The 19,318-nt window shown below is 42.8% G+C and overlaps 1 protein-coding gene across 3 annotated transcripts in view; it reads right to left on the reverse strand.

Annotated features, from left to right (window-relative positions):
* Positions 1–222: 222 nt before the first annotated feature.
* RFX2 (regulatory factor X2) overlaps positions 223–19,318 on the reverse strand; it is a 54,984-nt gene continuing 35,888 nt past the window's right edge. For all 3 annotated transcript variants that reach the window (XM_069978727.1, XM_069978726.1, XM_069978728.1), the window contains 11 exons: positions 17,633–17,752; positions 14,660–14,775; positions 14,363–14,481; positions 14,093–14,202; positions 8,053–8,204; positions 7,013–7,110; positions 6,757–6,906; positions 6,464–6,672; positions 6,192–6,345; positions 5,872–5,914; positions 223–1,188 (listed from right to left, as the gene is read on the reverse strand). In XM_069978727.1, coding sequence (XP_069834828.1) covers positions 1,079–1,188; positions 5,872–5,914; positions 6,192–6,345; positions 6,464–6,672; positions 6,757–6,906; positions 7,013–7,110; positions 8,053–8,204; positions 14,093–14,202; positions 14,363–14,481; positions 14,660–14,775; positions 17,633–17,752 — 1,381 coding nt within the window. In that variant the 3' untranslated portion in view covers positions 223–1,078. The remainder of the gene's footprint in view (positions 1,189–5,871; positions 5,915–6,191; positions 6,346–6,463; positions 6,673–6,756; positions 6,907–7,012; positions 7,111–8,052; positions 8,205–14,092; positions 14,203–14,362; positions 14,482–14,659; positions 14,776–17,632; positions 17,753–19,318) is intronic.

Consider the following 19,318-nt stretch of genomic DNA (forward strand, 5'->3'; position numbering starts at 1 on the left):
TCAGTGAGCGATGAGCAGGCAGTTCCTGCAGGAGCACCATGGCAGAGAAAGCATCAGACAGCAGCAAAGCAATTGGGATGAAAGAGTGTAGATTATTTTGTTATTTAAAGCCCTTTAAGCCAAATATAAAAAATAACATCTCCAGAATAACTCTTAAGATAAAATGATTATGGGTGTACATGAGATATACCATAACAGTCTATTAAAAAAAAAAAAAAAAAAAAAAAACTCATTCTCAAACAGACAACAATGCAGGCAATCTAATCCTAAAAATTTACAACCAACCTAAAGATATTTTCAACGTGTTATATTCCTGTTAAAGGAGGCATGAAGAAATGTAAGTCTTATCCCACAAGTACCCCCATTTAAAGGGGTATTCCCATGTTATAAAACTTATGGCTCCCTGGCCTCCCTTCAGCCTGTTCGCAGCAGCCAGAGTTGTCCAAGCCAAAGAAAGCAGAGGCGGGTGAATTATGTGATTTTTCCTTTATGCCATTGACCTTAATAGGAGTTGTGCAAACAGCGTAGGTCTGCGAGGAATTGGATATGTAACTTTGGGAGTTACCCAAATTCTATCACTCACCCACTTTGGCTGTTTTTAGTTTCTCTGCCATCACAGTAAGGATTGATCCTCTATAACACTAACCTTTTAAACAACTTCCATTCTTCTCAGCAGTACTTTCTCCGCATATGAACATACCTAGCAACTACTCACACGCATTGCCTCATCTAAAGCACAGTGTGATTTGGCAAAGGAATTCGGCCCAGGTCAGGGAAATATACAATGAGGTAACGTGCCAAAGTTTACGAAAATGCTCCAAGCTATAGTCCACAATATGTAGCTTGGTTTATTTAGATTTAATAAGTCTCAAAAATAATCTTAAAATCTCTTGCTGTATGCCTCCACAACAAAGGATGGGTTGGAACATGGCAAGTTTGGCTGCAGCAAGGTCACTGATGTCACATTTTATCCAAGCCAGACTTCAAATTTAAAAAGGTTAACAGCAAATGTCAGGAAAATGGTGCAAGTGGTCACTGAACTCTCAAGACGAGAAACATTAAGGCATCGCTGACTTTTCTACATTTCCTGCATGGAGTGGTTCATATCCACACGCTCTCTCTTGACTGGTGGCTCACCAGAGGCACGGATATCCCCATCTGTATCACTTCCAAGCTCACTGATGTCATCTATGGGAATTAATTAATGGATTGTTAATTATAAAATAACTATTGTAAAAAAAAAACAAAAAAAACAAAGATCTAAAAGCAGTTCCATCTGCTTTACTCTTGTATTCTGCATTTGCTTACCTATGGCTGAAAAAGTTGGACGCAGCCCCAGGGAGTCCTGGAACACATGAATACAGCCTATGGCAGTAATGGCTAACATTGACACTCCAGCTGTTGCAAAACTACAACTCCCATCATGCCTAGGCAGCCAAAGCCATATCTTTGGTTGTTCAGGCATGATGGGAATTGTAGTTTTGCAACAGCTGGAGTGTCAAGGTTAGCCATCCCTGGCCTATGGCCTAAACCATGTTTTCCTGGCAGCATCCAACTTCTTTAGACACCAGGAGTCAAAGGCAGAGAGTTTGGTGTGCCCAAGGTTTGCTAATTGCTAATCCTGATCGTTTCATTAGGCACAGATTAAATAGATTTAAAGGGAACCTGACACCCGGCATTACGGAGAAGAGCACGCCCGACCCCCCACTAGAGCCCCGGATACTTACCCTTTCCTGCAAGTCCCGCTCCTTGACCTGATCCCGGGACGAAGATCTCACCGTCTGAATCGTGCGCGCATGCTGCAGAGGTGAGTGCAAGGCCCATAGAGAACGATGGCTCCAATCATTCTCTGGGCATCGGACTCATCTTTGGTTATTTGCATACAGCGCACGCTCACCTTCCTGCACCCGGGTCCAGGAGAGGGACTTGCAGGAAAGGGTAAGTATCCAGGGGCTCCACAAGGGGGGGGGGGGGGGGCGGTGGGTCAGACAGGCTCTGCACCGTAATGCCGGATGAAAGGTTCCCTTTGAAAGCATCAAACCAGCAGTCTTCCTACCTGCTCCACCAGCCCATCCATAATAGCTGGAATACCACAAGTTACCTAATGTTATATTACTAGCTTAGTTTACAACCACATTTAAATCGCATTTTCTTTACAAAGTAAAAGGACAACTCTGGCGCTGATAAAGAAAAAAAAAACAACTGAACTGAAGCTCCAATTGGTGTAATTTTTTATTCAGTTCATGATTTGGGCTTTCCCATGATGCACTTTGTCTTCTGTGATGTCCGACTCTGTAGAACTGTTAGATGGCTTACAGCTTCCTCAGCCAATCAGAGCTGAGCAACCAGCATCATCTGACAAAGGGAGGCTGGCCTAAAAGGGCTTAGACCAGTTTCCCCTCTTGATGAGGTCATTGTCACAAAATGGCTGCCACAGAAAAGCCTGGGGTCACCAGTCATTAGGTAACAAGGAGTTTACGTCACTTCCTGGTGGGGGGTTGAGGGGGGAAAGATACGGAAGAGGGGCAGATAGGTAATTGAAGCATATTACAACTTTATATTACTTTGTAATGTGTTTAAATTACTGGGAAAAAGCTTTTCACCAGAATTGTCCCTTAAGAGGTTGGTAACCTCATGTCAAAACATTTGAGCATTCTTTACATATATAACAATCTGTTACATACGTATTTCTAGAGGATGTCTTTTACCATGCTGAGTTTAATACAAATCATTTTAATCACTTTCTATTTAATTAATTTGGGGAGATGGATAAATGGGAACAAAGCATGCAATACAAGGCACACAGTAAAGTTAGTTTAGTTTAATGTCGATTTGGCAATGCCAACTAAATTCACTTTTTGAGCTTTTACACAGGGACACAGTACAAAGGGCATTGTGTGCACAATTCTAAGGCATATTAGGTGATGGGTGTTTGTGTATTGAGGAAGAATGTGGCCTAAGGAGATCAAGACCCAGTATAAAAAGGTGTGCAAAATTTTTAGACAGCTTGTTTTTCCCTCTTTGTTTATCAAAAATGAGCGTGACTTAACAGACAGTGTAGCTGGATCAGTAACACGCAAAGAACTCCACTACAACTCAATCGAGCTGGAGGTGGGGTACTGCTATGGGCTAGTTATCGCCTGTTGAAGATGTAAAGATGTACTCAGGATCAACTCCCAAACCTACTTTAGAAGACACAGTGGTACTGGAAAATGTCTGCATCTTTTGTGAGCACCAGGACAATGATCCATTGCATGCATTCAAGTAATTCACTGTGTTTTCTAGCCTTTAAAAAGACCTTAGAGATGAAAGAATAATGACATGGCCCTTTTCTTACCCCGGCCTAAACCCTAATGAAAACTTGAGGGCTGCCCTCAAAATGGGAGATTTATGGTGATGGAAAACAGAATCAGCATCTTACAAGATGTAGTTTATCAGCAGACAATAGATGGAAGCCGAATGACTGATAGTGAAGAACTAGATTGGTTACCAATTTTTCCTTTTTCATTTAGTTTAAAAAAACAAAACATTCTGCACACTTAATAGATTTTCTCCTATGAAAGCCAAAACCTTCTTACATATCCAGGTTTGATGTTTATTAACATTTTAGACAGACCAACAGCACCGGAACTCTTTGAGAATACAAACAAAACTTTTCTGATACTCGTGCAAACAGTCAGGGAGAAAATCAAACAAACATTCTAGCAGTAAATCTGTTTTTTGCCGATAGCAACCAATCACAGCTCAGGTTTCATACCTTAAAAGGGAACCAATCAGCAGCAAACTCGTTATAAAGCGAGCAAACATTGTTAAGAAAGCTTCTAACAAAGTGCCCCTGTAGTCCCAGTCCCAAAGAGTCCCAGTCAGCGAAACCATGAAAACTTACTTTTATTCTTTCCTACACTATATCTTAATCAATTCCAACTAGTCATCTGGGCGGTCCTGGGGTGCCAACTAGTCACCATCATGGCGCTGTAATCACACCTCTGTGGGCAGAGGGGGGGGGCCTGTGCACTCGTACTAAGGTCGACATCTTTATGCGGACATGTGTAGAACAGTCATGTACTTTCCTTATTGTACTGTGCATATCATAGCCAAAATAGCCTTGAACGCATCCCCGCCTGTCAGCATCGCAAAAAGCATCTCCCAGACCCTGCTGCAGTCAAGATCATTGAGACAGTCTTTCAGCAATAACTGTTTCTCACAGTACAACGCATGTCCGCATGAATATAGAGGTCAGTGTTAGTACAAGCTTTTAGGCCCACCCGTCTCGGCACGATTTAAAGATCAGTTTGTCACAGAGGCGTGATTACAGCGGAATACAGCACCATGACTGACTAGTTGGGACCCCAGGACCGCTCAGATGACTAGTTGGAATTACCATACAGCGCGTGAAATAATAAAAGTATGTTTTTGGGGACACAAGTCTGCTTGGGCACTTTGTTAGGAGCTTTTTTAACAATTTTAATTCGCTTTATAGCAAGTTTGGTGCTAAACGGTTTCCTTTAAAATAGCTCTGGTAAATAGAAAACTGAACTCTGATTGGTTGCTATAGCCAACACACACACGCTTGCGCTGCTGAACTTACATGCACACTCATTTGACAGATGAATGTAAACACACATGCAGTACTGCATTCCCACGTACACTAACTGGAAGAACATATGCACACACAGACACACACACCTACTTATTATGTTGTGGTCACAATTACCTAAGTTTTTGTTTATCCTTTAATAAAATGCTTAGTAGGGGGGCAACAAAAACATTAACCTTCAGGAAGGATAATGTCCAAAAACTAAGAGGACTTTGGTGACAGACTGGGACACTGCCCTGAGAAGCAAGAGAGGACCTTGGGGACATAGACTGGGACACTGCCCTGAGATATAAGAGAGGACCCCGGGGACATAGACTGGGGGGACACTGCCCTGAGATATAAGAGAGGACCCCGGGGACATAGACTGGGGGGACACTGCCCTGAGATATAAGAGAGGACCCCGGGGACATAGACTGGGACACTGCCCTGAGATATAAGAGAGCACCCCGGGGACATAGACACTGCCCTGAGATATAAGAGAGGACCTTGGGGACATAGACTGGGACACTGCCCTGAGATATAAGAGAGGACCCCGGGGACATAGACTGGGGGGACACTGCCCTGAGATATAAGAGAGGACCCCGGGGACATAGACTGGGACACTGCCCTGAGATATAAGAGAGGACCCCGGGGACATAGACTGGGACACTGCCCTGAGATATAAGAGAGGACCCCGGGGACATAGACTGGGGGGACACTGCCCTGAAATATAAGAGAGGACCCCGGGGACATAGACTGGGACACTGCCCTGAGATATAAGAGAGGACCCCGGGGACATAGACTGGGGGGACACTGCCCTGAGATATAAGAGAGGACCCCGGGGACATAGACTGGGGGGACACTGCCCTGAGATATAAGAGAGGACCCCGGGGACACTGCCCTAAGATATAAGAGAGGGCAAAGCCATGCATTTACTCTTAGCTCCCTGTCACATGACCTATTCAGACTTTCACATTACTGGTGTGACCCTCCCCACTTCTCTTAGCCCTCTGATATATCTACAGCACTGGAAATATTCATACAGGAAAATGCAGAATAATTTCAATATTTTTCTACATCACATCTTTCTTACTGAATCTTTGTATGAATTCCTCCTCAGTACCTGTTCTGCTGTGACATTATATTCTCCAGTGTTCTCATGTACTGAGCAGTCACAGGTGAAACATCAACCACAGGGTTGGGATTACACTCATCTGCTATAACATTAAAAGTAGAATTCTTGAAAGAATCACTTAACAAAATGTACCAAAAGTTTACTATGGACATGAACCCACCTTTATCCATTAACACAGGAGACATAGAAGACAGGTCACTGAACTAGAGAGGAAAGAAAAATACATCTATGATGCTGAATGAAAGCAAAGTGTAAAAAAAACAGTAAAAGGTAACATTCTTCTATTAGTCACTACTGACTATAGTTATAATGCTCTGGTTAGAAGTCATTAAAGATGTTGTGTACTTGATAAGTGATAGAAAGTCATACTAAGACAATAGGATTGAAGTATCAAACAGTATAATTGTTGGCTGCTCAATAAATAACTGAAAACTAATCTATCTGCCAGAACAGAACATTTCCTAGAATTTGTTAACTTACCTCTCCCATTACTGCTATTGGGGTTTCTCCTGTGGCCTGTGCCACTCTGTGTTCTACTAAATAGAACATGTACTCATCATAGAGTAATCGAATTAGATGAAAAGATCCAAAACTGGCAGCACTACGCAAGGTGAGGTCTCGAATTACCATTGAGCTGTGAAAGGAAAAAGACAAAAGACTGACTGTTGTATGTAGAGACACATGGAGACAAATAGCCGCTATAGCAACACAAATGCTAAAATTAAAAGCTTTTTCCACAAGCATGAACCAACCTGTAAAATGACCACTTCAGGAGGAATTGCCTGGCAGCTTTTGGGAAACTTGGGCTCCCTTCATGTGGCTTCAGTACTTGGGTAACAACATTATCTAACCAACTCGCCCACTGGTCTAAAGAACTCTGTTGTTGAAGAGTTAACTTGAAATCTTGCTCCAGCTTTTGGACCATGCCTTCCTCACACTGACACACCCAGGATGCTTGTTCCTGTCACCAGCAACAAAATGCATATATGACAACATGTACCATGAAGTAACCTTTTCACAAAGTTTAGGGGTTTCTTATAATCACCTGAACATTGGCAAAGTCCACACGATTGAGATCACTTAGCATCTGATTAATTTGAGACGTATTTTGCAGAACAGCCCGGGCTGCTTGTGCCAGATGATTTAAGGATGTGTAACGACGCAAAGTTTGAGCAAAGGCACTAACAACTCCAACCTGGAAAATAAATATCACTAAATGTTAATAGTGGAACAGCAAGAAAGAGTAAGTCCAAAAATTTTCCAAAAATTGCAAAATCCCTTTTCTTAACAGTTAGCTTTACCTTTGCTTGGACAATCTGCTGGGGAAAGTCGCACATTGCATTTGTCAGCCACCCTTCCAGACTCTTTGCAAAATTTCGGATACCCTGAGTCAATGTACCTGAGAGAATAAGTAACAAAAGATAAAAATAAATGGTGAAACATGGTGAATGAAAGGGAAGTCCCCTCGTGAGCATGTTACCTTTTGGTAATTTGTCGGTGCAGTGGATTATACACAGGTCTCCTACTGTAATTAAGAGTCCAAGAGGAGTTGTGGCTCAGCATTTGTGCCTCACTCTAGCACACTTCATCACTCCTTACTCCTCCCTCTTCTTCATGAATAATCAATGTTATTCAAATTATATATAATGAGGTTAAAATAACCTCTCACTAGCGCTGCACTAAGAGATACCGCTGATTGTCAAAAATGAACACCTGTAGGTTCACTGAGGGGTAAAATATATGTAAAAATTTTATTGACATTAAGCGCATATATAGGCAATCCTATGTATAATGCTGTTAGTAGTGGTATGTTGCTATATAAAATAAATGATTTTTGATTACCTGGTTATCTCCCTGCGAAATGCTTTCCGTAGTTTTCGGTATATATATCTCAGTTGTAGATCTTTTGCAGATGCTTGGTAACGTTGGTTGGCAACAAGATGGTTAATATAACCCCCGCTGGAGGTGCCCCAGCCGGCGGCTGGCGGAGTAGTGCCGCCAGCTGGGGCGCCTCCAGCGGGGGTTATATTAACCATCTTGTTGCCAACCAACGTTACCAAGCATCTGCAAAAGATCTACAACTGAGATATATATACCGAAAACTACGGAAAGCATTTCGCAGAGAGATAACCAGGTAATCAAAAATCATTTATTTCATATAGCAACGTACCACTACTAACAGCATTAGTTATAATGACAGTGACCATTTAACAGTAAACAATGAAACGTCTCCAAAAGACAACTTCATTAAATGCAATGGTCAGTTGCTTTGACAAGACCCCCCGTTCCATATGTACAATTTTAAGCATGTTTAAAACATCAGTTAATTTTCTATACTTACTGGGCACAGGACGTAGGACATCTGGGATGAGAATTTCTACAAGGGCTTGATACAGGATGTGGTCACAGCTCCTCATCCATCTCATGATGGGTTCATATTTACACATGATCATCAGTTTGTCCTTTGGGATGACGGCCTCCGATTCCTCATCACTGTGTAAGGGCACAAAAGGAAAGCAACATTTTGTTAGAAACTACCCTGGTGTAACTGCCTGGAGCACTGATCTGATGCAGGAAGGCAGGGTGTCGGGGTGTCAAAAGGAGAGTTGGTAGATGCAGCCCTGCCTGGTAAAGAACTCCCCCCCCCCTTCTCCAATCAGAGTTGGAGACATTTTTTATTTTTTATCAATGGACCATTCTCATGGCTGCAGGTTGCTTTACACCTGTTGCCTTAAGATTTCGGGAGCATTTCTCCCTTCCCACCCCCTGCAGAGACACAATGGCATCATCAGAGCAGGGAAGAGGGAAGAGGTTGGAGCACTGCACAGGAGCTGGGAGAGAGGCATTATAGGTAATGAGGGAGACATGCTGGACCCCCACAGATGACCTCTTACCAATCCTGTGGGTGGGTGATTAATTGTATTACTAGGATTACCGCTAAGCTTTTTTTTAATTGTGCAAAGGTAATAAATTGGCCAGAGATAAATGATTTTAGTGGCAAGTTTGTCTGAGCAAATGGTTCTGCATTGCTATAAACAGGTCCGCATAAGTCTTCAAAGGCCCAATTTGTAGGCATACCTGGGGAAGATCAGATAGCTATCAATACGACCATGCCGGGTGAGTTCCGTTCATGAGCTCTATTGAAATGTGGTCGCATTCATAGTCCAGTGTTCAGGTGGGTAAAGACTGCTGACAGGTATGCGTTAACTTCTGGAAAATATCTGTGGATTCTCACTATACCTCCAAATCAAATACTTTGAGAGGTGTAATTTACAGAATGACACTTGTCGGGGGTTCTCACTATACTGGTATGTAAGAGGTCATGCATGCGTAACATGGCGGCGTAAGCAAAATCTGCACTAAAAATGTTGCTCCGGCCCCCCTGGGCCCTGCTATGTACAGTCAGAGATGGGGTACTGCCATATTCAAGAAAAATTGTGGTGAATTTTCCCCTACATTGATTTGAAAATGAGAAATTTTGAGTGAAATAAACTTCTAACAAATATGTCAATTTTCATTTTTACTAATTTCAAAGACTTTCCTCAAAAACCTACCTATGTAAAGGAGTGTGGTGTCCAAAATGGGTTTACTTCTGGAGGTTTCCACTGTAACTGTTACCATGTGAGTGGGTGTCTGCAAAGTGCGTAAGGTGACCAAAACAGTACCAGCAAAATCAGAGCTAAAAATATGCAAAATGTCTTCTCTCCCTTTAAGCCCTGACATATGCCTAAACAGCAGCTTTTGATCACACCGGGTACTTCCACACCAAGGATAATTTGTTTTACCAACTTTAGGGAGCTAATTATGTAGTTTTCTAAAGTGAGAAATTCTAAGCTAAAACTGCACATTTTTGGAAAACTAGTAGTGTTAGAGCTTGCTCCTTTTTATGCTTTGACACCTGTAAAAACACCTTAATGAAGCGGACACAAATCCTCAGGATTTTTTAAATGTATTATAATTTTTTTTATTTCTAAATCAGAGTCAGAGTACTATGGCCAAACAGGATACAGAAATTACTGAGTTCCTCTATTCTTCTGTAAATAGATTGCGTGTGTCAGGAAATGGTTCAATTCAAAATTATTCAATTTTGCAAATAAAAATAAATTATAAAATAGATCAAATTAATAATTAAATTATTGTGTGTGGGGGGGGGGTAATTTTTTTTTTTTTTTTAAACACAGGGAATTTCAAATTTGGTAAAATGTAAAAGGGCTTATCCAGGATTAGAAAAAACTGCTACTTATGTGCAAAAGCAGCACCACCCCATGTCTTTAGATTGTGTGTGGTATTACATTTCAGCTCCTTTCGCTTCAATAGAACTGAGATGCAAGACCACACCTAACCTGAGGAAAGGAGAGGTGCTGTATCTGGAAGAATCAGAAAACAGCTTGGAACTTCTGAGAAAAATCACATAAATTTAAATTTCATAGATGTAAATATGGAATGGTTTACATTAATCTGATATTTTGCACATAAATTAGAGTATATAGGCCTATGTTTACTAATGATTGTAAAAAAAAAAAACTCTTAAAAAGGTATAGTTCACAAAAAAATTCTTTCAAATCAGCTGGTGCCAGAAAGTTACATTCATTTTTTATTTACTTCTATTAAAAAAAAAATCTTTAGTCTTCCAGTACTTAGCTGCTTTATGTCCTGCAGGAAGTGGTGTATTCTCTCCAGTCTGACACACTGCTCTCTGCTGCCACCTCTGTCCATGTCAGGAACTGTCCAGAGCAGCAGCAAATCCCCATAGGAAAACTCTCCTGCTCGCCAGACTGGAAAGAATACAACTTCATGCAATACATATGGCAGCTTATAAAAGTACTGGAACACAAGATTTTTTTATTTATTTTTTTTTTAATAGAAGTAAATTACAAATTTATGGCACCAGTTAATATAAAAAATTTTTTTTTGCAACCTACCCCTTTAAAAAGGTCAATATACAGATGTAGCCAGGCTTAAAATGAGTTGTAGCCAGGGTAAACTTGATCACAAAAACATGTTTAACTTGATTTTCTAATTGACTTAACATAGCTCCCTGACACAATTGTTCATCAAGTTAACCCTGGCTACATATATATATGCATTATGTTTTATATGGATTGTTTAGGTTGTAGGTGTATGATGTAGAAAATGTCAATCTGACCAATGACCTGGAAGGCAGAGGGTCAAAAGAGTAGATATTTATATGGATTGTAAGGGACTGTTCAACGACCATAGTGCAGCACAGGGCCGCAGACTGCACTATAAATGGGCATCAGTAGTGCTCCATGCATCACAGAGCACTACATTAAAAATAGCGATTTGTGCTGCAAAGTCAGGTCCACGCTGTGGAACGGATTGCAGCCCAGTACACGCGTACAGACATGTGGATGGGGCCACTGAAATCTATCAGCCCTATGTTCTGTCCAGTGTTGCAGGTCCACAACTACTGACAGAAGGATGGATGTGTAAATAGGGCCTATGCGGTTAAGAAGGAAGCTTCCGAAAGGCTCCAGGGTATTATATGGTCATCTGCACTAAGACTGCCATTAAGGGAATTTCTATACCAGTAAGATCTGAGCAGGTGTCTGTTTCTGCGCTGTTACACCTGGTTTCATACTGCGGTGGTCCCAGGCAAGCAGCGGTGAATGATTATTATCCGACAACCCCTTTAGCCTTCACATACAGTGGTTTGCAATAAATTAGAATATCAACAAAAAGGTTTTTTTTTTCAGTAATTTAATTCTAAAAGTGACCTCATATATTCTATAAAGTCATTACATACAGAGTGAACTTTTTCAAGCGTTTATTTCTGCTAAAGTTGAGGTTTATGGATTACAGCCAAAAAAAAAAACAAAAGTCAGGATTTCATAAAATTTGAATAATTAACCCAAAACCCCTGCAGTGGCTTCCTAAGTGTTATAAAAGGTCCCTTAGTCTGGTTCAGTATGCAACAATATCATGGGGAAGACTGCTGACAGATGTCCAGAAGGCAGTCATTCACACACTCCACAAGGAGGGGAAGCCACAAAAGTTCAATGCTAAAGAAGCTGGCTGTTCTCAGAGTGATGGATCAAAGCATATTAATGGAAAGTTGAGTGGAAGGAAAACACGTGGTAGAAAAAGGTGATGGAAATCGGGAGAACCGCAGTCTTAACAGGATCGTAAAGAAAATGCCATTCAGAAATTTGGGAGAGATTCACAAAGAGTGGCCTGCTGCTGGAGTCAGTGCTTCAAAAGCCACAAGCACATCCAGACGTCTGCAGGACATGGGCTACAAGAGTTGCATCCCATGTGTCACTCCTAACCAATAAACAACGCCAGAAGAGTCTTATCTGGGCCAAGGAGAAGAAGAACTGGACTGCTGATCAGTGGTCCAAGGGGCTGATTTCAGATGGAAGTAAATTTTGCATTTCATTTGGAAATCTCGGTCCCAGAGTCTGGAGGAAGAGTGGAAACGCACAATCCAAGCTGCTTGAGGTCTAGTGTGAAGTTTCCTCAATCAGTGATGGTTTGGGGAGCCATGTCATCTGCTGGTGGAGCTCCACTGGGTTTCATCAACACCAAAGTCACCGCTGCCATCTACCAGGACATCTTAGAGCCCTTCATGCTTCTCTGGGCTGAAAAGATTTTTGGAGATGGGATTTTTCTCTTCCAGCAGGATTTGGCACCTGTCCACACTGCCAAAGTCCCAATCCCTGGTTTACTAACCACAGCATCACTGGACTAGATTGGCAGCAAACTCGCCAGACCTTAACCCCATAGAGACTTTATGGGGTATTGTCAAGAGGAAGATGAAAGACACCAGAGCCAACAATGCGGACGAGCTGAAGGCCGATATCACAGAAACCTGGGCTTCACTAACCCCTCTGCAGTGCCATCAGCTGATCGCCTCCATGCCACATTGATGCAGTCATTCATACAGAAGGTGCCGACCAAGTATTGAGGGCATTTACTGTACACTTTTCATTTGGTCAATATTTCTGTGTTAAAAACATTGACTGACTTTTGGGTTTTTCTTGGCTATAATCCACAATCATTAACTTTAACAGAAATAAACACTTGAAAAAGTTCACTCTGTATGTAATGACTCTATAGGATATATCAGGTCACTTTTTGAATTGAATTACTGGGAAAAAAAATAACTTTTTGTTAATATTCTAATTTATTGCAAACCACTGTAGTATTGTGCCTAACCTAAGCACAACCTCATTAGGCGAGTAAGAATGGTGGAAGTTTATAAGACACTATAATTGAGGACCTTGGGATACTACACCAGAAAGCTCCCCTACCCCAGTTCTTTTGTGTCTGGAAGAAGGCAGACATGTTTTTCTAATCCTGGATAACCACTGAGTTTTTCCTTAATATATAAGTTAAAACATCACAGATTCATTACCACAAAATGATCAAGTTCCATTTATTTTTCAAATGTGACTTGTCTCACTTTAAGTGGTAAAGGCATAAAATTTAGCTGCCCATTAAAGGGGTAGTGCGGCGGTAAACAATTATTCACAGAATAACACACATTACAAAGTTATACAACTTTGTAATGTATGTTATGTCTGTGAATCGCCCCCTTCCCCGTGTCCCACCACCCCCACCCGTGTACCCGGAAGTGTGGTGCGCTATATATACCTGTCACGTGCCGACTCGTCACCGATCTTCAGTCAGCGATGTAGTCTTCGGCCGAATGCCTTCATCCGTCCTGAGTGCCAGCCGCCCTCTGCCGCGTCATCGGCTGCTCAGCCGCGATTGGCTGAGCAGCCAATGACGCGGCCGCGGCATCAGATGCTCAGCCGCGATTGGCTGAGCACAGTTATGCGATGACGCTGAAGAGGGCGGCCGGCACTCAGGACGCTCGGAGGGATTCGGCCGGGCCGTCCGAAGATAACATCGCAGACTGAAGATCGGAGACGAGTCGGCACGTGACAGGTATGTATAGCGCACCACACTTCCGGGTACACGGGCGGGGGGGGGGGGGGGGGGGGGGGGGGGGGGACACGGGGAAGGGGGCCATTCACAGACATAACATACATTCCAGAGTTGTATAACTTTGTAATGTGTGTTATTCTGTGAATAATTATTTACCGCCACACTACCCCTTTAAGGGGTTGTAAAAGGTTGACCAGGGTTAGAAAAGCACAGCTAACGTCCTGCAAAACCAACACCGGCTCTTTCCTCAGGCTGTGTGCGATTACAATTTAAATCTATTCACTTCAATGGAACAGAGCTGCAGCACCGCACCCAAACTGAGCACAGGAGAGGTGCTCATTCTGGAAGAAAGCAGTCATGACTAACTCTCAATAACCCCCTTCAAGTAGAGGAGGCTTTTTTTTTTTTTAATACAAAGTTTAAAAATGAAAAGTATAAAAGGGCTGTTTTGAAAATGGATTTCACACCTTGCCAATGTAGTGGCACTATCTGGAGAGGTTGGCTTTGAGTTCCAAAATGCCTGCCATAACTTCTCAATGTACTGGAACTGTAGATTCATAACCACATCAATAGTTGCCTACAGAGAAAAGAAAAGGGAGAAGCATTTTATAAATTGTATGAGGTCTAAGCTGGCATCTCACAATAAGCAAACAATGTGCAGCAAGATGGAATTGCTAAAATGTACCCAGTTATTCAGGAAAAACTGAAGGTGGTGAAAGTGATGCAAGAAACCTAACCTCACAGTGTCGCCGGTACATAAGTTGCAAATTCTTTATATCTGCCATGTTAATGCCATCTGGTAAAAGTATGGTGCCCAGATCTGGGGCAGGGAAATCTGGGAATACATGGGACATATCTAAAATAAAAAAAAAGAGACAAGGGCATCAAATCTCTTTGCTAGAAAAGTTTATCCACAGTACAACCAAATTAAACCTGGAGGTTTTACCTCTTGTCCATATGTCCATTAGTGGTGAACATGACCATATAGCAGTCTTACTTCCACACTAAGGCTATCCGGCATCTTTATGACTTACCAATGAATTGTTGGTGATGCTGGCTCTGGGCAGCCACAGACTGTTCAGGAGAAGTGTGCTGGCTGCTGTTGGGAGTGTTTTCTAGCATGCCTTCCATCTTCTGTGAAGGTCTATACCTAGTTAAAAGGACCTAGTTAGAGGACCATGAATAAAGAAAGGGAAAAAAAACCTAGGAACACCATATTTATGAGACTTTTCAAGCCCTGAAAGCAGTATTAGATATCGTATGACTGTTGAGTCCCCCAATAATTCGTATGTGGTCTAGACCAGTGTTTCTCAACCTTTTCAAGCCAAGTACCCCCATGCGACGAGATGCTCCAGCCGAGTACCCCCTAAGCATGCAATCCATTATAAACATTGCCTTAGGGTAGATTCCCATGCACTTTTCGCAGCGAAATCTGCTGTGACACTCTGTACTGTTATTGCCACTGCCTATTTAACTAGTTAGCTGCTGGGTCTTGAACAGCTCATGCTTACCAGGCCGCACTCCTACCTGTTTCTTAGTCTTGCGGGTCATTGACAGCCTGCTCATCCAATCAGTGGCTGCAGCAGGACATCGCACTGTGCAGGCCATCAGAAAGCCATGAACCAGATAAGCAGGCGGATGCGCAGGCAGGTAAGCATGATATGCCCCTTTCAGCTAGGTATGCCCCTGTAACCAGATATGTCCCCTTGCAGCCCAATAAATCCTTTCCAGCCACATACACCCCTTCCAGCTGGATATGCCTCTTGCACCAGGTATGTCTCATGGAGCCATATGTGCCCCCTGCTGTCTGTAGCTAGGTATGCTCCCTGCAGACATATGTTTCTAGATGCCAGGTATGTCCCCTCTAGGGGGATCTCTCTCTTCCGGCTGGATTTGTTCCCTGAAGTTGGATATGCCCTTTTCTGCCAGATCTGTCCCATGCAGTTGGACATGTCACCCTGCAGCCAGATACCTCCCCCCATGCAGCCAGATAAGTCCCCCCCATGTAGTCAGATATCTCCCCATGTTGTCAATATGCCTCCTGCTATGCAGCCACATACCTCCCCCAATGTAGACAGATACATTCCCCATGTAGCTAGATACCTCCTCATTGCAGCCAAATATGTCCTCATATAGTCAGATACCTCCCCATGTTTTTTTCCCATCTGGCCCAGACCACCATGATTTCACCATGATGATTTTGTGCAGCTACAATTCTGCTCTTGCCAGAGAAACTGCCAGACAAACATCTTAGGCTCCTGACTTTTCCTTTAACTTCCTTCCCTTTTTCCTACTTATAGGTTCCCATACAGTGGTAATTCTGCTGTTTGGTATCATCCGCAGTAAAGTAACTAGGTGTGTGGGTTGCCCCCATATGTAGGATCCCCCAAATAGTAATAATGTCCCCTGCTGTGCCCTCCATATAGTAATAATGTCTCCTCCTGTGCCTCCATATAGTAATAATGCCTCCTGCTGTACCCCAAATATAGTAATAATGCCTCCTGCTGTGCCCTCCATATAGTCATAATGTCTCCTGATGTGCCCTCCATATAGTAATAATGTCTCCTGCTGTGCCCCCATATAGTAATAATGCCTCCTGCTGTACCCACATATAGTAATAATGCCCTCTACATTGCCTCCATATAGTAATAATGTCTCCTGCTGTGCCCCATATAGTAATAATTTCCCCTGCTGTGCCCCCATATAGTAACAATGACCCCTGCTGTGCCCCCATATAGTAATAATGTCCCTGCTGTGCCTCCATATAGTAATAATGTCTCCTCCTGTGCCTCCATATAGTAATAATGCCTCCTGCTGTACCCCAAATATAGTAATAATGCCTCCTGCTGTGCCCTCCATATAGTCATAATGTCTCCTGATGTGCCCTCCATATAGTAATAATGTCTCCTGTTGTGCTCCCATATAGTAATAATGTCCCCTGCTGTGCCCCCATATAGTAATAATGCCTCCTGCTGTACCCACATATAGTAATAATGCCCCCTACATTGCCTCCATATAATAATAATGCCTCCTGCTATGTCTCCATAGTAAATCCCCCCTGCCTTGCTGTGCCCCATAGCAAAGCTCACCATTTTACTCCCCCCACTCAAACACAAAAAAGAAAAAAAAGCGGGTCTTCCTCTCTTCTCTAGCCTCTGAGCCACAGGAAAGATCACATCCAAGCACTGCGCTGCAAAATGAGGTCAGAGAAGGAAACAGAGGGAGAGAGAAAGTGAAGGGGGAGAGGAAGAGAGAGGAGGTAAAGGAGGGTAGGAAAGATGAGTTAATGGGGGAGAGGAAGAGAGAGGAAGAGAGGAGGTAAAATGGAGTGAGGGGGGAGAGGAGGAGGGAAAGAAGAGGTGATGGTGGAGAGGATACAAGAGGGGTGAGGGGCAGAGGAAGAGAGAGGAGGTGAGGGGGAGAGGAAGAGAGGAGGTGAGAGGAAGAGAGAGGAGGTGAGAGGAGGTAAAATGGAGTGAGGGGGAGAGAGGAGGAGGGAAAGAAGAGGTGATGGTGGAGAGGACACAAGAGGGGTGAGGGGGAGAGGAAGAGAGGAGGTGAGGGGGAGAGGAAGAGAGAGGAGGTGATGGGGCAGAGAGAGAAGTAGAGATAGGTAAGGGTGAAGAGAGGAGGTGGAAAAGAGGTCATGAGGAGGTGGAGGGGGCAGAGAGGACGTGGAGGTAGGAGAGAGTAGGCGATGGGGGAGAAACACGTACTATTCGGGGGGGGGGGGGGGGGGTGCCCCTGATCTGTGCCCTGTGAATCCTTCCTTCCCCCAGCAGCCTCACCAAGCCCGTTCCCCCAAAGAAGGAAGGAGAGAGCTGCCGCGTACCCACTCAACCTGTGGCGCGTACCCCCTGAGGTACACGTACCGCAGGTTGAGAAACCCTGGTCTAGACTATAAAAACTACTTGGCACCAGACGTTTCTACAGTGAAAAAGCCACTGTATGTCTATGAGAAGCGATACTGTGGAGAAATGGTTATAATAGGAAAAGCGCAAGCTAACCTTTGCTTCTGATGAATAGGTTGCTGTCTCATTGCCATATACTGGGTGTCCTCCTGAAGTCGATTCAAAGGAGAATCTGGTTTCAATCGTATGCCATAATAGTGGTATTTAGAGTTCCCCCTATAAAGTAAAACGGAAAAAAATACATATACATAAATATATGTAAATTCTGAAAGAGTGATCCATCCCAAAGCTTATCACAATTATATCTACCAGAATATGAGCTACATATGAATACAACCGCTGTCAGCAGTATCTAGAAAGAAATGGCATTCCCTGCAAGCTGCTAAAGAAATACAATATAGCTCCATTATACCAAGCTGGACTATTCCTGGTATCCCTGCATGCTCAGGAACTGTCCAGACCAGGAAAAGTTTTCTATGGGAACTTGCGGCTTCTCTGGACAGTTTCTGTCTTGGACAGAGTTGTCAACAGAGAGCACTGTGTCTGACTGAAAACAACATTTCCTGCAGGACGTTCAGCAGCTGATAAGTATGGAAAGACTTGAGAGTTTTTTTTAAATAGAAGTGAATTACAAATCTATAATTTTCTGCCACCAGGTAATTTGAAAGAAAAAGATTTTTCGCTGGATAAGCCCTTTAATTATACTAACACATTGAATCAACAGCAACGCTTCAGCTCCAATCAATAAGACCCTTTCTATATTTATATCCCTATAGAAATAAGACCATATACACACACATATATATATATATATATATATATATATATATATATATATATATATATATATATATATATATATATATATATATATACACATATACACACACACACACACACACACACACACACACAAGTGTGTCAATCAATCAGGGTGTAAGTTGTGCAAGTAAGGACTTAATCATAACGTGATTGTATATATGAACTTACATCACAAATTATGTAACTGCTAATATATAATGTGATACAGTGTATACAAATGTGGTACATTGTAAGAGTAAATATCATGCATAAGAAAAAAAAAAATCACGAAATTGGGGCAGCTGGGCTGCACCTACCTGGATGTCAGCACTAGACTATATATGAAACTACGGGAACCACATGAGGGGAATCCACATTGGGGTTAGGGTTCCCGCAGCTTTATATATTGTTTAGTACAGTAATACCTCGGTATTTGAGCGAAGATTTACCTGGAAGTAACGGTCAGAATTCAAACTTTGCTCGGTAGCTTAAATGTTTTTGAGAGTGTGAATCCTGGGTTGTAGCTGGTGAGTTTAGCACTGGTGAGGCTTCACATACAGTACAGTAGTAGTACAGGCAGTGCACCACCATCTCCCATCCTGTACTGTATAAGACTGCTTGAGTGCATATACAGTACAGTAGTAGTACAGGCAGTGCACCACCATCTCCCATCCTGTACTGTATAAGACTGCTGGAGTGCATATACAGTACAGTAGTAGTACAGTCAGTGCACCACCATCTCACATCCTGTACTGTATAAGACTGCTGGTGTGCATATATAATACAGTAGTATTGTAGACAACGCACCCGCGTCTCCCACACTTTACAGTGCTGGGATGGGGGGGGGGTGGGGGAGAGAATGCTACACAGTAAAGGACGAGTGAGGAGTTAGTGACTACTGTACTATAATTGCTGGTTTTGTTGAAGGTTTCTTGTTTAAAATGTCCAGTATATAGTGCTGTTCTGTGCCGTCCTGTAGTG

The sequence above is a fragment of the Dendropsophus ebraccatus genome, chromosome 7 (genome assembly GCF_027789765.1).
Source record: "Dendropsophus ebraccatus isolate aDenEbr1 chromosome 7, aDenEbr1.pat, whole genome shotgun sequence".
Taxonomy (NCBI): domain Eukaryota; kingdom Metazoa; phylum Chordata; class Amphibia; order Anura; family Hylidae; genus Dendropsophus; species Dendropsophus ebraccatus.